Here is a 13,618-nt window from a genome sequence, read left to right on the forward strand (position 1 = left end):
CCCACCCCCCCCCGGCCTGAGACAACACCAGGGAAGGCCCAGGCGAGCGGGGGCTGTCGGGGGGCTGCGACGGGGTGTCAGGACGTGCCTGCTGGTGCGTAGCCGTGGAGCCATGGTCCTGCGGCGCGGTGTCACGTCCCGCCGAGGAGACCCTTGCTCGGGGAGGTGTGAGTGGATTTCCTCAAGTGCATTTTGACAGCTGTGAGGGAGCGGGCGGCAGCAGCAGCTGGAGACATTCCTGGCTGCGCCCCCCCCGGCGGGACCCCCGCCCCCGGCACGGCACAGCGCGCCCCGGCACTGCCGGGGGCTGCTGGGGGCGGGGGGGACACGGGACCGCATGGGGCCTGCGGGGTCTGATGAAACATCTGATGTGCATTACGGCAGGGCAAGGGGAGACACGCACGCCCCCTCCCCAGCCAGCGCGGCACTTCTCGTCACCTGCTACGGATTTTCCTACGTTGCCGTGTGTTGTCCCCCCACTCCTCCCCGCTCCAGCTACGGGACAAAAGGCAGCAGCCAGAGCTGGATGGGGGTTGCTCGGGGGGGGCTTGAAAGAGTGATGCTCTCCACCGGGGGAGGGAAGGGGAGTTCACCCCCCCCCCCCCCCCGGGAAAACAGCGCCTGTCCCCTGCTCACCCATCCGGGTCCGCACCCAGGTACCACTTTCCCCCCCCCCCTCAAGTGATGGATTTGGCCCAAATCCCCAAGGAGCAAGCAGGGTACAAAATACCATGGAGGAAAAAAAAAATAAAATGAGAGAGTGGAGGATTTCCAAGAAAGTCATTGCAATAGCTGCTTCGGAGAGGGATTTTTTCTTTTTTTTTTTTTTTTTTTTTTTTTGCTTTCTCTTTTTTTTTTTTCTTTTAAATGAAGTCTTGCCATGAGGCAGCAGTGCCGCAGGACGGCCGGCGCTGGCAGCCGGCTCCGGGCACGGGCACCCCCGCCGCTGCCCTTGTGTTGGGAGAGCCCCGAAGTTGCCTGCGGGGGGACTGGCCGCTCGCTGCCGGCTGCCGCCTCCCTCCTCCCTTCCAAACCAGCGCGCTTGTCAAAATCCCGCTTTTTCACCTTTTTTTTTTCCTTTTTTTTTTTTTTTTTCTTTTGCAATTCCTCCCCCCGCCCCGCCGGGCGCGGTCGGTGCCGGTGCCCCCCGCGCTCCCACCCCCGCGGCGCGGTGCGGGTGGGGCGGGGGGCGGGCGGCTGCAACCTGCCGGCGGGGCAGGGCCGGCCCCCGGCGGGCGGTCGGAGCGGGGCGGCGGCTGCCATTGGCCGCGGCGCGAAGCGACACCTGCTCGGCTCCCTCATGCGAGTGACACCGGGGCTCGGCGGGGATATTTGAGGCTCCCTCCGGCGCCGTCGCTGCCACTCCGCGCTCGCCGCCGCGCCGGGCACATGCGGTTCTCGGGGCCGCGGCGAGCAGCGCGCTGGGCCCGGGTGCGGCACCCGGCGGGGGAGGACGCGGCGGCGGCGGCGGGGGGAAGGCACGACCATGTGCGCGGAGCTCGGCGGAAAGCTGGTGGCCCCGGCGCTGCTGCTGCTGCTGGCCACGGCCCTGCTGCTGGCCAGCGCCAGGGCGGCCGCGGGCACTGAGGCCACGCACCCGCCGGAGGGGCCGCAGGACAGGACCCCGCAGCAGAAGGGGCGCCTGTCCCTGCAGAACACAGGTACGGGCGGGAGCGGGGGGACCGGGGTGGTCTGTGCGCGTCCCCCTCCCCACGCTGCTGCAGCCGCGTCGAGTTGTGACAGGCGTTTTATTTCGGTGCGCGACTGTCAGGCATAAATCAGCGGAGGAAATCAGAGCTCGCTCCTAATTACCTTTAAAGCCCGGCTCCGCCAAGCACGTGTTGCCCGCGCACAGCCGCGGCCCCGCGCCGGGCACGGAGCGGCTCCGCCGGGCTCGCAGCGGCCCCGGGGCGGCCCGAGCCCCGAGGAGATGCTGGGCCGGGGAGGAGAAAGTTTCTCGAAACCGGGTCGAGGGCTGGGGGGGAGCCCGGAGGGCCGGGAAGCGGCTGGAATGACCGGAGCTTTGCCCCCTCCGTAGGGAGCCGTGCAATGATGCAACGGGCCGGGGGTTTCTCTCCTCCTCTCCCGCCCTCCGCGCTCCCTCCCCCGGGTATTATCTGCCTAGAAAAAGAGAGCTGAGGCGTGCACTTCGCTGGATCGCTTCCCAGCCGTGCAAAGACAGAGCGCGGGATCCAGACGCTTCCCTTCCCCCCCCCCCCCCCCCCCCCCGTCTTCTCCCCCCCTCCTTCTCCCTTGCCCTTTTTTTTTTTTTTTTTTTTTTTTAACACTCTCAGTGCTGCGAGACGTGTTTAAACACACACGAGCAGGAATGCACGAATGCCCATTAGGGACTGCCACATGTGAATCACGGCACTGTGCAGTTCTCAGCACGCTGGAGCCAGGACATGTGATCCGGCAAAGGGTTTGCATCCGGATGCCAACACAAGCACCACAGCCGCGCTCCCGGACCCGGCAGCGCCCGGCTCCGCGCTCCACAAAGGGCTCCAGTGCCCCTTTCCCCCTTCCCCGGGACGGGTGGGTTTGCGCAGCTTTTCGCCCGTGGCTCAGACAATCCCCGCAGCCCACCCCCGGGGCTCCCCTGTGCCACCCCCTGATGCACTTCGGGGCAGGTAGAAGGGGAAAAAAAGGAAAAGAAGAAAAAAATGCAGCGGCAGTGCATTTTGAGGTGTGAGGGGGGGTCGTGTGAACTCCCGCAGGCTCCGCATTTACATCCGTGGCTCCTCTCTCTGCCTTGCAGCGGGTTGAAATTAGACCGAAAGTTGCTGTAAAGACTTGCAAATGGACCGCATGGCAGAGGGGGAGGCTGGGGATGGCTGAAACACGCTGCGGTTCGAGGGGGATTAGGCTGGCTCCCAAGGGCGAACTTTAATTAAAGGTACCACAGGGCACAGAGTACAGGAATTCTTAGCATCCTCAGTTCTGGTCTAAAAGCTGCCCCTGTTTAACTTTATCCCCAGGCTTTTTCAGCAACCACCTTCCCTCTGGCAGTACTACTACATCCATTTTTTTTTTTTAAAGGACCAGAAGCTGTCGTGTTAAGAATCAGATTTTTGGGTTGGTGGTTGGTTTTTTTTGAAAGTGAGTATTAGACAGCATTTTTTACACCATTACATAACATCTGAAAGGGCAGAATAAATACATATGTAACTACTAGCTCCAGTTCATCTATTTTATGTACTACATATATAAATATATATATTTTCTATTGATTTCTGCATAGGTGAGCACATAGTTGCAGTTTCAGACAACACTCAGTGCAAGAGACTTTATGCATCAGTGGGAGTTTTGCCATTAACTTGATAGACACCCTGACAGGTAAAACCCAGTGGTCTGTAAAAAAACATTGTGCCAAATGGCCAGAAACTAGCTCAAAATACCAAAAATGAAAAATTTTGGCTGACTGGGTTCTGAGCTTCTCATTGTGGCACTTAAAGTTGATGGGGGGCTATGTACAAGTCAGACAGCAAAAATCACGCCCGTCCTTTGCTCCTGAGGAATGCAAGAGCATTAGACAGTTCTCAAGTGAAATAGGTTGACGTAAGCATAGTGGATTTGGCATTTGTTTCTCAGATATCACTTTCATAACGTAATACACCCAAGTTTTGGCCTAATTTCTGCAAAAGTGGGCACTCTGCGGGTACAATTAATTGTCACGCGTTTTTCTTTCAAACTCATGTTGGTAGCAAAATAACTCCCTCTCCCCTACCCACCACCAGTTTCTATGAACAGTTCTTCAAATTAACTCTAACCAATACTCATTTTAGCTGAAATCCAGCACTGCCTGGTAAATGCTGGCGATGTGGGATGTGGAGTGTTTGAATGCTTTGAAAACAATTCTTGCGAGATCCGAGGCTTACACGAGATCTGCATGACATTCCTGCACAACGCTGGAAAATTCGATGCCCAGGTAACATGGTGAAATGTCCTACATATCCACTTGCTTCTAACATACACTTGGCCTGTATTTTATTTCCTTAACACATCTTTGCAAAAAAAAAAATTACCATGACAAAGCAAGTCTGCTTCTGCCATGATTTATTAACTCAGTAAGAATTTTTCTGTTGAAAGGTCCAGAATCGAGACCTCAGGACAGTAACGAAGCAGTGGTGTGCAACCTGTCCCAGGAGACAGGCTGTCTCTAGCTACAGCTCCCTGGATCCCTTCCACCTACTGTACCCAGGATAACTGCAGCAGAACACTAATGTAGCCAAACATGGTTTTAAGAAACACTGGGCAACTCAAGCTTCTGCACCATGTTTGTTCAAAGCTGACCCTGAAATGTAGCGTGGGCTCCCAGTTCATTTAGACTTATCACAATATTTCCCAACATGCAGTTATTAAAGTTGATTCTCAAGACTTGCATACAACCAGTCCAGGCAACCTCCTAAAGCTGCTGTACTCAAATAAGCCTTTGGTTCGAGCACTGACGTTGAAATACGTTACTTAGATGGTATGTGGTATTAAGTTCGTCTCCTTCATTTTCTCCCCAGACCATTTATGCATCATTGAGACATCCTGTTATTATGTCTTGTAAACCTACTCTCCCATTTCAGTGTGGAGGGAAGGGAACATTCCTACGGGCCAGCGGCATTTGGCTTGACCAGGCAGTTTACAGTATAACTTGACTAAAAGCACCAGCTACATGGCACTGTTAAAAGCATGGTACAAAGTAGAGCTGTCTTCAGTATCCAGCCCATTCCATGAGGGATGGTGGGACCACCCAGTAGGAAGCACTTTTGAAGTGCTGGAGTTTTAGGCTCAAATGCTCAAGGATGTACCAAGGGTCTGGCTAGTCATTAAAGTGGGAATTGCTGCTTTTATAGGTATCTGAAAACCTTCAACTCTAATTTCCAAGTGGCTTCCAGAAAACACTCATTTCTTTTTGCACAATATTCTGTCAGTGAACAGAGTTGAGCAAAGAAGTAAGTCCTGTTGGGAGGGGAGGGAAAGGGGCCTAGAAAAGCTGAGTGTAACCACTGATACCTGATCCCCAGATATTGCTCATCAAATACAGCCTGTTTCACATCCAGGCTGTCTCTATTGCAGTGCAGAAGATTTAAACCCCTGGAGCTTTATTTAATATGGAGGTGGCTTTAGCCTCTGCTATGACATGACTTTTCACAGCTCCTCTCTCTATTATCTAGTTATTTCAGGCTGCATTAAATGACAAGACTAATGCTGTCCATTTTCTGTTCTCTGCTCTGAAACCTGAGAATTGATGTCAGGTTTGGTTTATGTAAGAATTCTCTTTTTCATCCTTATTTGCCTACTGTGCTCTGCATGTTTGTTACTGAAGGGAAGGGCAAGTAAGTGCCTTTGGTATGGGGAATAGAAAGGGATGATGACTGAAGCAACTCTTTGATCAGCAAGAAATATTTCTGGCTTGAAACAATTTGGGGACGACATCTGCTTGCAGGTCTGGGTGAACCTGACTCAGTGACAGTGGAGCTGTGCCAGTGTACTCTTGGGATAAAGGGGAACAAGGATTTGGTCTTCATGAAGCACCTGTGTAAAATCTGAAGCTGATGAAGAGGTGGAGGCAGCACAAGAGACTATTGCTCAGCAAAGTAAAGGGAGTCTGAGCAGAGCAGTCGCATGAATGGCAGCTGCAGTGTCAGATGGCAAAGAGAAAAGGAGGGGATGGGTTTGGTGTCCACTAAGCAAGTGAATGCAGGAATCACAAATAGTGGTTAAAGAGAAGTTGCTAAAGCAGATTTTCTCCACCTTACTTTTTTAGTTTCTTGATTTAATCTCAGTTAAAATTTCTTGCAGCAAACATAAAGACACTGGAGGATTATTAGTAGTGCTGAGTTGAGCCCTCTCTGAGAGAGTGGTAGTAGAGAAAGTATTGACAGCTGGAGAATGGGGCAGGTGCTTATAAATCATGCATACATGTCTGTGAGTTTGTGAACTAATTTTAAAATAAAGAAAACCTAATTTGCAGTTACTGAATGGGTATCTGTTTGTGGTCCTGAGGACCTCAGCCATGGCAGGATGCCCTCTCTTTTGTTTGAACCTGCTGTTCTGCCATCCTGGAAGCAAATTAATCCAGTAACTCCAGCACTGAACTACTTTAAGGTGCTTACTTTTGATCTTTCCCTCATTGGGCATTCAGCTGTTGGGTGAGAGGAAACCTCAAAGCACCAGTGAGGAAGCCCTGGATGTCTCAGATGCACTGGGATAGCAAAGCTGGGTGACTTGGCATGGTCTTTAAGGGCAGAGAAACAAGGAGAAGAGAGTGAAAAGCCATTAAGTGATACCCTTAGCACTGTAATAACCCTTGACATTGTCCTGCAGAGGAGCAGCTGGCTGGGCATAAATCAGCTGCCTTACTTAATGGACAAAAATACAGACCTACTCCATTTCTTTTCTTCTCAGGGAAAATCCTTCATTAAAGACGCTCTGAAGTGTAAGGCTCATGCCTTGAGGCATAAATTCAGCTGCATCAGCCGTAAGTGCCCTGCCATTAAAGAGATGGTGTTCCAGTTACAGCGGGAGTGCTACCTGAAGCATGACCTCTGCTCTGCTGCCAAGGAGAACGTCCAGGTCATTGTGGAGATGATTCACTTCAAAGACCTGCTGCAGCATGAGTAAGTGCCTCTGTGCTGGTGCAGTCAGAGCGTGGGAGCTCCTTCCAGGAGTGCGATGGTGCCAATGGGCTGTTTCACCTCCTTCTGGCCTTAAGCACCTCTCGTTTTCCCATGTACAAGGCCGAGGTAATGCTCTCTTTGCAGGGGCCCTTGAAGAATAGGCTGTGTACAAAGGGCTAGATGTGACTGTGGAAGGAGATGAAGTGGGTTGAAGTTGGATCTGCCTGTCCCCTTGGTCCTTTGGCAAATGCACTGTCGGTATCTGTCATTTCCAGAAGCATCTCACAATGTCTCTTTGCTTTCTGAGCTCAAAGGCATCTTTCTTGACCCCAGTATCCTGTTAAAGATGACAGCTAGAGAAGGGGGAAGAAGGTTTATGCAAAGTTGTCAGCGAGATGATAATTTCTTCTTTAAATACATACTTTCAAATGTCTTGTAGTTAATTGTCCCTGAAAGAGCTGCGGTCCCCCAGGTAATCTCCCATTCATCTTATTCTTTATTAATCTCAGATGGTTTTTAATAAAACATGGAGATGTACAAAATGAAGGCAGAAGTCAGATTTTGAGGACTTCATTCCTCTGACTGGGAACACGGCTGTCCTCCAAGGAATGGCAGGCACGAATCCTATTTGGAATTGATCAAAGCTCCTACATGACAGCAACAAACCAGGCACAAGCTGTTTGTACTGACTCTTTGTGCACAAATGCAAAAATCAGAGCCAGTTTTTCTTGCAGGTGAACGTCTCACTCCCAGACAAGAAGGCTGAGCCACAGCCTGGCATCAGGCTTAAGCTTAGAGCATCTTCCTACCACACCTCTGTGCCTTGATATTAACACAGAAACTCCAAATCCCAGCAGTCATGACAGCCAATTTTTTTTTTTTTTCAAAATCATTTCTTTTGGAATTTTAGCCTTGCATTTTCATCAGTATCCAAAGGAGCTGTGCTCTGATTCCCTTACTTTCTGTTGAAAACCACCCCCCTAATACTTAGCTGCAGTTGCAGAGAGATGCTTCAGTGCCAGTTTACTCACATAAATCGTGTGCTGTGGTTTGTACAAGCTGAACATGGTGGCCTGAAAGCAAGGCCCTTTCCATGGACATTCCTGAGGCTGGGATCAAAGGCATGGCTGGTGGCAGAATCTGGCCTTGCCAGGGCTGCTGTGCCCAGGGCGATGGGCAGCATCCCACTGGCTGGTGGAGAGGGGAAGCAGGGCTCCATCCTGCACAGCAGCACCTCTCTGGGCACTGCCTGGGCCGTGTTAGCAGACTGTAAATTGGGTACTTGGCACCAATTAACTCCCTCATCATTTGGGGATGAAAAGAGCTATGGGAGCCAAAAGCCTGTCCAAAGAGGAGTAAGTTATCCTTATTTTATGAACAGGCTAAAGCAGGAATGTGCGAAGGCAGCTGCTTATTTCTGGGGAGCTTAACTGGGGGGTTGTTGGTTGAGAAGAGACGGGTCATTCAGTGAACACCTATAATTTGCATGATCTCATTTAGCGCATCCTACACTTCAGCATCTCACGGAGTCGGAGCTCAGCTCTCCTATGCAGGACTCCCCAAATAGAACCAGCCAGCCTCCTCCCCTCCCCTAAATTTAGAGGCCATCTCTGAAGCTCTTGAACTAAGGAACTTGTTCAAGATCAATAGGCAAGTGTGGCAGAGCTGGAAATAAAATCACGTCTGCTGACTTGCAGCCTTGTGCTCAGTTCAGGTACTCTGGTCAGGCCAGCTGAACTGCAGAAAGTAAAACAGGGAAGGAGAAATGGGCCAGTATTAATCCGCAGGGCTCTGGCAGGCTCTGAATACCTGAAATATTTGGCAGCTGAGCCGCTTTTTAGTCATACCAGCGACCTTTTTTCCTACCAAGATTTTTGTAAAGGTTATGCCCAGTTTGAAGAACCGATTTTTTTTTATTATTTCCTTCTGCTGGATTGCTTTGTATGCAACATGCTCAGTTCTCTCTTCTATTTTACATTTAAAACAAAAACCAGGAGCAGAGAAGCAAGTGGCAGCTCTCAGACTTTTTCTCTGACTATTTGTTCTGACTGTTCTCTCCTGATGAGTGTTGTGGAACACAACCAGGGCAGTGAAGCCTCCTCCTGAGTCAGCTGTGGTGGGGTGGGGGTCAGGCTGATTTGCTATGGTGGAAGTGGTGACAGGCTTTGGCAGATTGGTCGCTGCTGCATTCCAAGTAACTTTTTTTTTAAACAGCAGAAACAATCCAACCATGGGAAATATTTTGAGATAGGGGAATAGGTGGCTCTCTAAGATTAGTGATTCAAAATGAGTTTAAGTAGTTGGGTAGTGTCAGACACTGATCATAATTGGTTAGTTTTCCTTGTTTCTTCTGACTTAGTTAGTGAGAAGAAATTTAGACTTGTCCACAGCCACCAGAGCTGGTGGATGGTGTGCCCAGAAGTTGCACGCCCACCACCCCACACAGCCACGAGTGCTGACCCTGGGCAGTTTTCCACTTGTGCTGGGGATGGTTCCTACCGTGGAAGATTTTTAAGCACGTCCTTCTGGGCCTGCAAGCAGCTGAGCGGTTGTGTCAATAGACAACATCAATATTGACCCACAAAACTTGTGACCACAACTATTTTAAAATCGCTGCACTCGGTGACCCGTGGCTGAGGAAGCCGAAGTGCCTCTGTGTGGGGACTCACAGGGATGAGGGTAGGAAGCACAAAGGGTGTTTAGCCATGGCTTGTTTGGCTGGGGAAAGGTATATACTGAAAGCTGTACTCAACTCTGTAAGGAAATGAAGAAAAAGAACCTTGGTGTGGGAAGAAAAAGTACCAGCAAAGTGGATTTCTGTGTGTCTGAGCTCTGTGCAGTCAGATCCCAAGTTCAGATAGGATCTCGCCTGTAGTGGAGATCAATACCCAGTGCTTCAGAGATGAGAAAAGCCAAAGAACCTCTTTTTTGCTTTCATAGAGGTGAGGCAGTGCCTCCCTCTTGCAGACTGGTGATTGGTGAATGTTCTGTACCTGCCAGTCACCTGGAGGTAGCAACTGCTTGATGAAGCTGATGGCTCTGGACATGAGCAAGTTTCCTTTGTGGTGTGTCCTGACTACTAAAGATGAAATGTTGTGGAAAGAGAGAGAGGCAGAAAGTATGAGATAGCAGTTCTTCCATTTGCCAAGCAGGGAGACCTCATCTGTTCCTCTGGTGGACATTCCAGTTCTCCACTGGGAGAGTAATCAAGGCAGATCCAGTAAAGCTTTGACGGGATGCCACAGTGTCCTACAGCAAAATGGCCAATCAGAATATAGTATATTGCATAAAAAACATGCTGCAGAATTGCTCTCCAAGGCTGCCGACTCGGTGGGTGGCAGGGGCTCACACCACTGACCTGTGCTGTGCCCAGGGGACCGTGAGGCAGATTCCCTTGTGTTTTTTAACTCTCCTCTCCCTGTTTCCTTTTCCTCTAGGCCATATGTTGACCTAGTGAATATCCTGCTCACCTGTGGCGAGGAGGTGAAAAAGGCAATAACAAGAAGCGTCCAGGCCCAGTGTGAACAGAACTGGGGAAGTCTCTGCTCCATCCTGAGCTTCTGCACCTCGGCTGTGCATGGTGACGCCGCCCTGGGCGCCGAGAAGAAGCCGGGTGAAGCCACCAAAGGCGGTGCTGGCCGTGGGGACATGCTGGCCCACTCCGACCCCGACCACAGGGAGAGCTCGAGAGCATCCAAGGGAGAGAGAGGTACCAAGGGCCACTTGAATGCCCATGCCCGGGTGAAAGCTGGGGGCCACAGTCCCAAAGGGGCACAAGGGATCGTGGACCGGGCAGACGAACTGTCCGACTTCTCCGACATCCGGAGGTGAAAAAAGGCACCAGCTCCCCTTCCCCCCCATCCTCCCCCTCCACCGGAATCCTCCTGAGTTCCATCTTCCCGTCTATGGACATTCCAAAGCATTTCCCATTCAGAGGTCAAGCACAGGGCATTGCAAGATATATATGGACCTCGGCAACAGTGTATATAGTAGCAAAGGGAGAGCAGTGGCAATGGGTTATCGATCCAGCAAACTCGACACTCGAGCAGCCACCAAACGTGGCAAAATGTCTCCAACTAAATTCTTTTCCCCTTTTTTATGAAACAGACATAATCTGAAATTTAGGATCTTGTTTGGGAATTGTTGGGTTGGTTTTGGGGTTTGTTTTGTTTTTTTCCCTTGGTCTCCTTGGCTGGGGAGACTGTTCCAAGAGGGCTCTGCCAGACTGCATGTGGCTGCTTGTGGCTTAGCACCTCCAAAGGTCTAGGGCACGGCCTTACAGCAGATGGCTGAATTCCAAAGGGATTTGGTTTCTGCTTGTGGCTGAGAACACAAGAGCTCCAGGCTCTCTATGTGAAGCTCTCTAATGAAGTAGCTGCCCCGTCTCTCGCAGAGGAACCGTGCGGTCTGGAGCTCCACCACTTTCTCTTAACTAACTTCTGAGCCATTGTTCCCACCTGGGTGACGCTGCCTGGTTTAAGTGCCCCCCTGTTTGTTTTGAACCACTGCATAACTTGACACTTGCTAATCACAGTATCATACCCAGTCCCTTCAGCGTATCACAGGCGAGTAGTCAGCTTCCAGACAAGGCAATGTGACTGTTAAAGACTTGCACAGTGTGGAGGACCCCCAAAAGTATTCTTGTGGACCTCTAAGAACCCTGTGCATATTCTCTGCTTACATCTGCCCCTTCAGTGATACAGGTCTTCCACCCTTATAGACAGCCCAAGCCTAAAGGGATGGGTGTGGGCTCAGACAGCGAAGGACCCCATGTGTTTTTCTGTAGGGCTGCGTTGAAGGCCCATCAGAAATCTGTCTCTCCTTAGCAGTAGCGTGGTATGGTTTGCTGAGATGTGGAGCCCCACTCTAACCTGCCTATAGCTATGGTTTATCCAAATGCCAAAGATAAGGAGAGGGGATTGACTCGGGTTTTTTAATTGTTGTGCAGATAATGACCACCAGTCTCCACAGAGTGAGTTAGTAAAGATGAAGAGTGTCAAGAGCTTATTGTCTTTAAGCAGTTTCAAGTGTGAATGAGGTGTTTGGCCATATCTCTCCTACCCCCTATGCAATTGTAATTCTCAGGTTGCAGCTCTGCAATCCTATATCCCCAGATATTGTACTGGAAGTGGAGGTTACGGCATCCACGAGGACAGAAGGGCGAGCTCTCAGCTTCCTCGAGAGAAAAAGTGAGTTTTCTTAGAAAGTGGGAATCACACCAGGGATTTGAGCCTTCTCATTTAGAAAGTTTGGGAGGAAAGCTGTGGGGGCAGGAAGGCAGTTCAGCAGGGACAGAACGTACCCAGTGAACTAACGTACGTCTTGTCGCATGGTGGGAAGGAGCTGCATAAGCAGTAGAGGGTGTTGGAATTTGGCTACAATTTCCAACTCAGATTTCAGTTACTGCTGAGTGAACACGGCTCCTAATAGCTGTATTCAGGGTTTAATGCATGGATCCACCCGCGGAAGGTAGAGGCACTGCTTTTAATAGCAACCACGTAGGAAGTGAGAGAGGACAGTTAAGTTGAAAAGGTGTGTCCCTGTGATCACCAGGTCTCTGCTCTAAAGACATGACCCTGATCCTGCCTGATTTTAGCAAAGTTCTCTGATAACATTTTTGTTTGACTCAAGTGGGAAGAGGTGGGATCAGGCCAGATGCTATAGCAACAAAGACCATGGTGATGTGCCAGTGGGTGTGGCAGCTGCGCCACTGGGCTGGTGACAGCTCTGCCATCCCTGGGGCACCCAGGCTGTCCCATGGAGCAGCTTGGGAAGGTTGGTTTGGGTCTGAGTGTTGGCCACCTCCTCTGCTCCAAAAGGTGGCTGCTGGTGGTACCATGAGAAGGTTTCTAGCATGTGCCTCCGTGGGTTTCCTGCAAGCGTCCTCCCCCCCGGTGGCACAGAGCCACCACGAAGAACAAGCTCAAACCAAAAAGACAATCCAAGCATTTTAGCAAAAAAAAAAAAAAAAAAAAAAGAAAAGGAAAACAAATGCAAACCAGAAACAACTTGCTACCAGTGCAATGTTCTTGCATTGAACTAAAATAAGATCCCTCTGTCATTAGAGGTCTGATTCATCAATGGGAACCAAACATAGAGATCTACATCCTTGAATGTCTCAGTCAACATATCACCTCAGCATGCATACAGTTTTATTTGTATTCATTGGTTCTGTGGGGAAAACTGTATATTCCCCTTGTTTAGTCAATGAAAATTGGGGGGGGGGGGGAGGACAAGCTGTGGGTGGGAGGGATTTTTGTATAAGGCATCATTTTTTTTCCTCTGTGTGTGAAGATTTTATGTGTTCATCTACTGATTCCACATATGCTATTATTGTAAATATTTAACATTTCTATTTATTATAGTGTCCCCATTTAAAAAAGAACACTGCTGGCTATGATAATTTAAACGTATGTCATGACCTGTGTTGTATATATTCATGCCACTAGTATGGGTTTTTTTATGTTTAAAGCTGCGTAAATATAGTTTTATACAGTTCCATAATGTTATTGACAGCATAAATCATTTATTTATTGTTAAACCTTCTTTCATATCTAACAGATAGGGTGCGTCTTACCTGAGATTATTTTATTGTGACATCTACATAGCCTTAATTCTTTATAAAAAAGAAAAAAAAAAAGTCCATTTAGATACTGTATGATGCTTTAATTAACATTCCTTATGAACTTGCTGTTCATAGAGGAGGTTTAGCTTAAAAGCCAAGGTATGAATGTTTCCTTTATGCTTTGCATCTGGAATGAGCCTTGTTCTGGAATGAAAATACTGCAAGAAGCAAAACGCCTACTGGAAAAAGATAGCAGTAAACCCTGGAAAATGCTGTCCTAACTTACAGTGCTGAACTAAAAGGAGAAAAAAAATAAAATAAAAAAAATACAAACTGTCCTTAATTCCAAATCTCTGGGAGAAAAACATACTAGTTTTATCTCATGTAGAATTTGCAGCCAAATAAGCTTGTAAATAAAGAAAATGCATATGGCTTTAGAGAA

General features: G+C 49.5%; 1 protein-coding gene across 1 annotated transcript; it reads left to right on the plus strand.

The window, feature by feature from the left end:
- The first annotated feature begins 1,312 nt into the window (after nucleotides 1–1,312).
- Nucleotides 1,313–12,571, plus strand: STC2 (stanniocalcin 2). The gene is made up of 4 exons (XM_027718602.2): nucleotides 1,313–1,661; nucleotides 3,786–3,928; nucleotides 6,400–6,611; nucleotides 10,049–12,571. The coding sequence occupies exons 1-4, from the start codon at nucleotides 1,487–1,489 to the stop codon at nucleotides 10,440–10,442; spliced, it is 924 nt and encodes a 307-aa protein (XP_027574403.1). The 5' UTR covers nucleotides 1,313–1,486; the 3' UTR covers nucleotides 10,443–12,571.
- Nucleotides 12,572–13,618: the final 1,047 nt, after the last annotated feature.

This window comes from Pipra filicauda, unplaced genomic scaffold (genome assembly GCF_003945595.2).
Source record: "Pipra filicauda isolate LSUMZ 115617 unplaced genomic scaffold, ASM394559v2 scaffold3_size10097308_pilon, whole genome shotgun sequence".
Lineage (NCBI taxonomy): Eukaryota > Metazoa > Chordata > Aves > Passeriformes > Pipridae > Pipra > Pipra filicauda.

Coding starts and splice junctions, on each gene's coding strand:
- STC2 (XM_027718602.2), top strand. CDS start 1,487: ATGTGCGCGGAGCTCGGCGGAAAGCTGGTGGCCCCGGCGCTGCTGCTG. Junction 3,929..6,399: donor CTGGAAAATTCGATGCCCAG/GTAACATGGTGA, acceptor TTTTCTTCTCAG/GGAAAATCCTTCATTAAAGA. Junction 6,612..10,048: donor AAAGACCTGCTGCAGCATGA/GTAAGTGCCTCT, acceptor CTTTTCCTCTAG/GCCATATGTTGACCTAGTGA.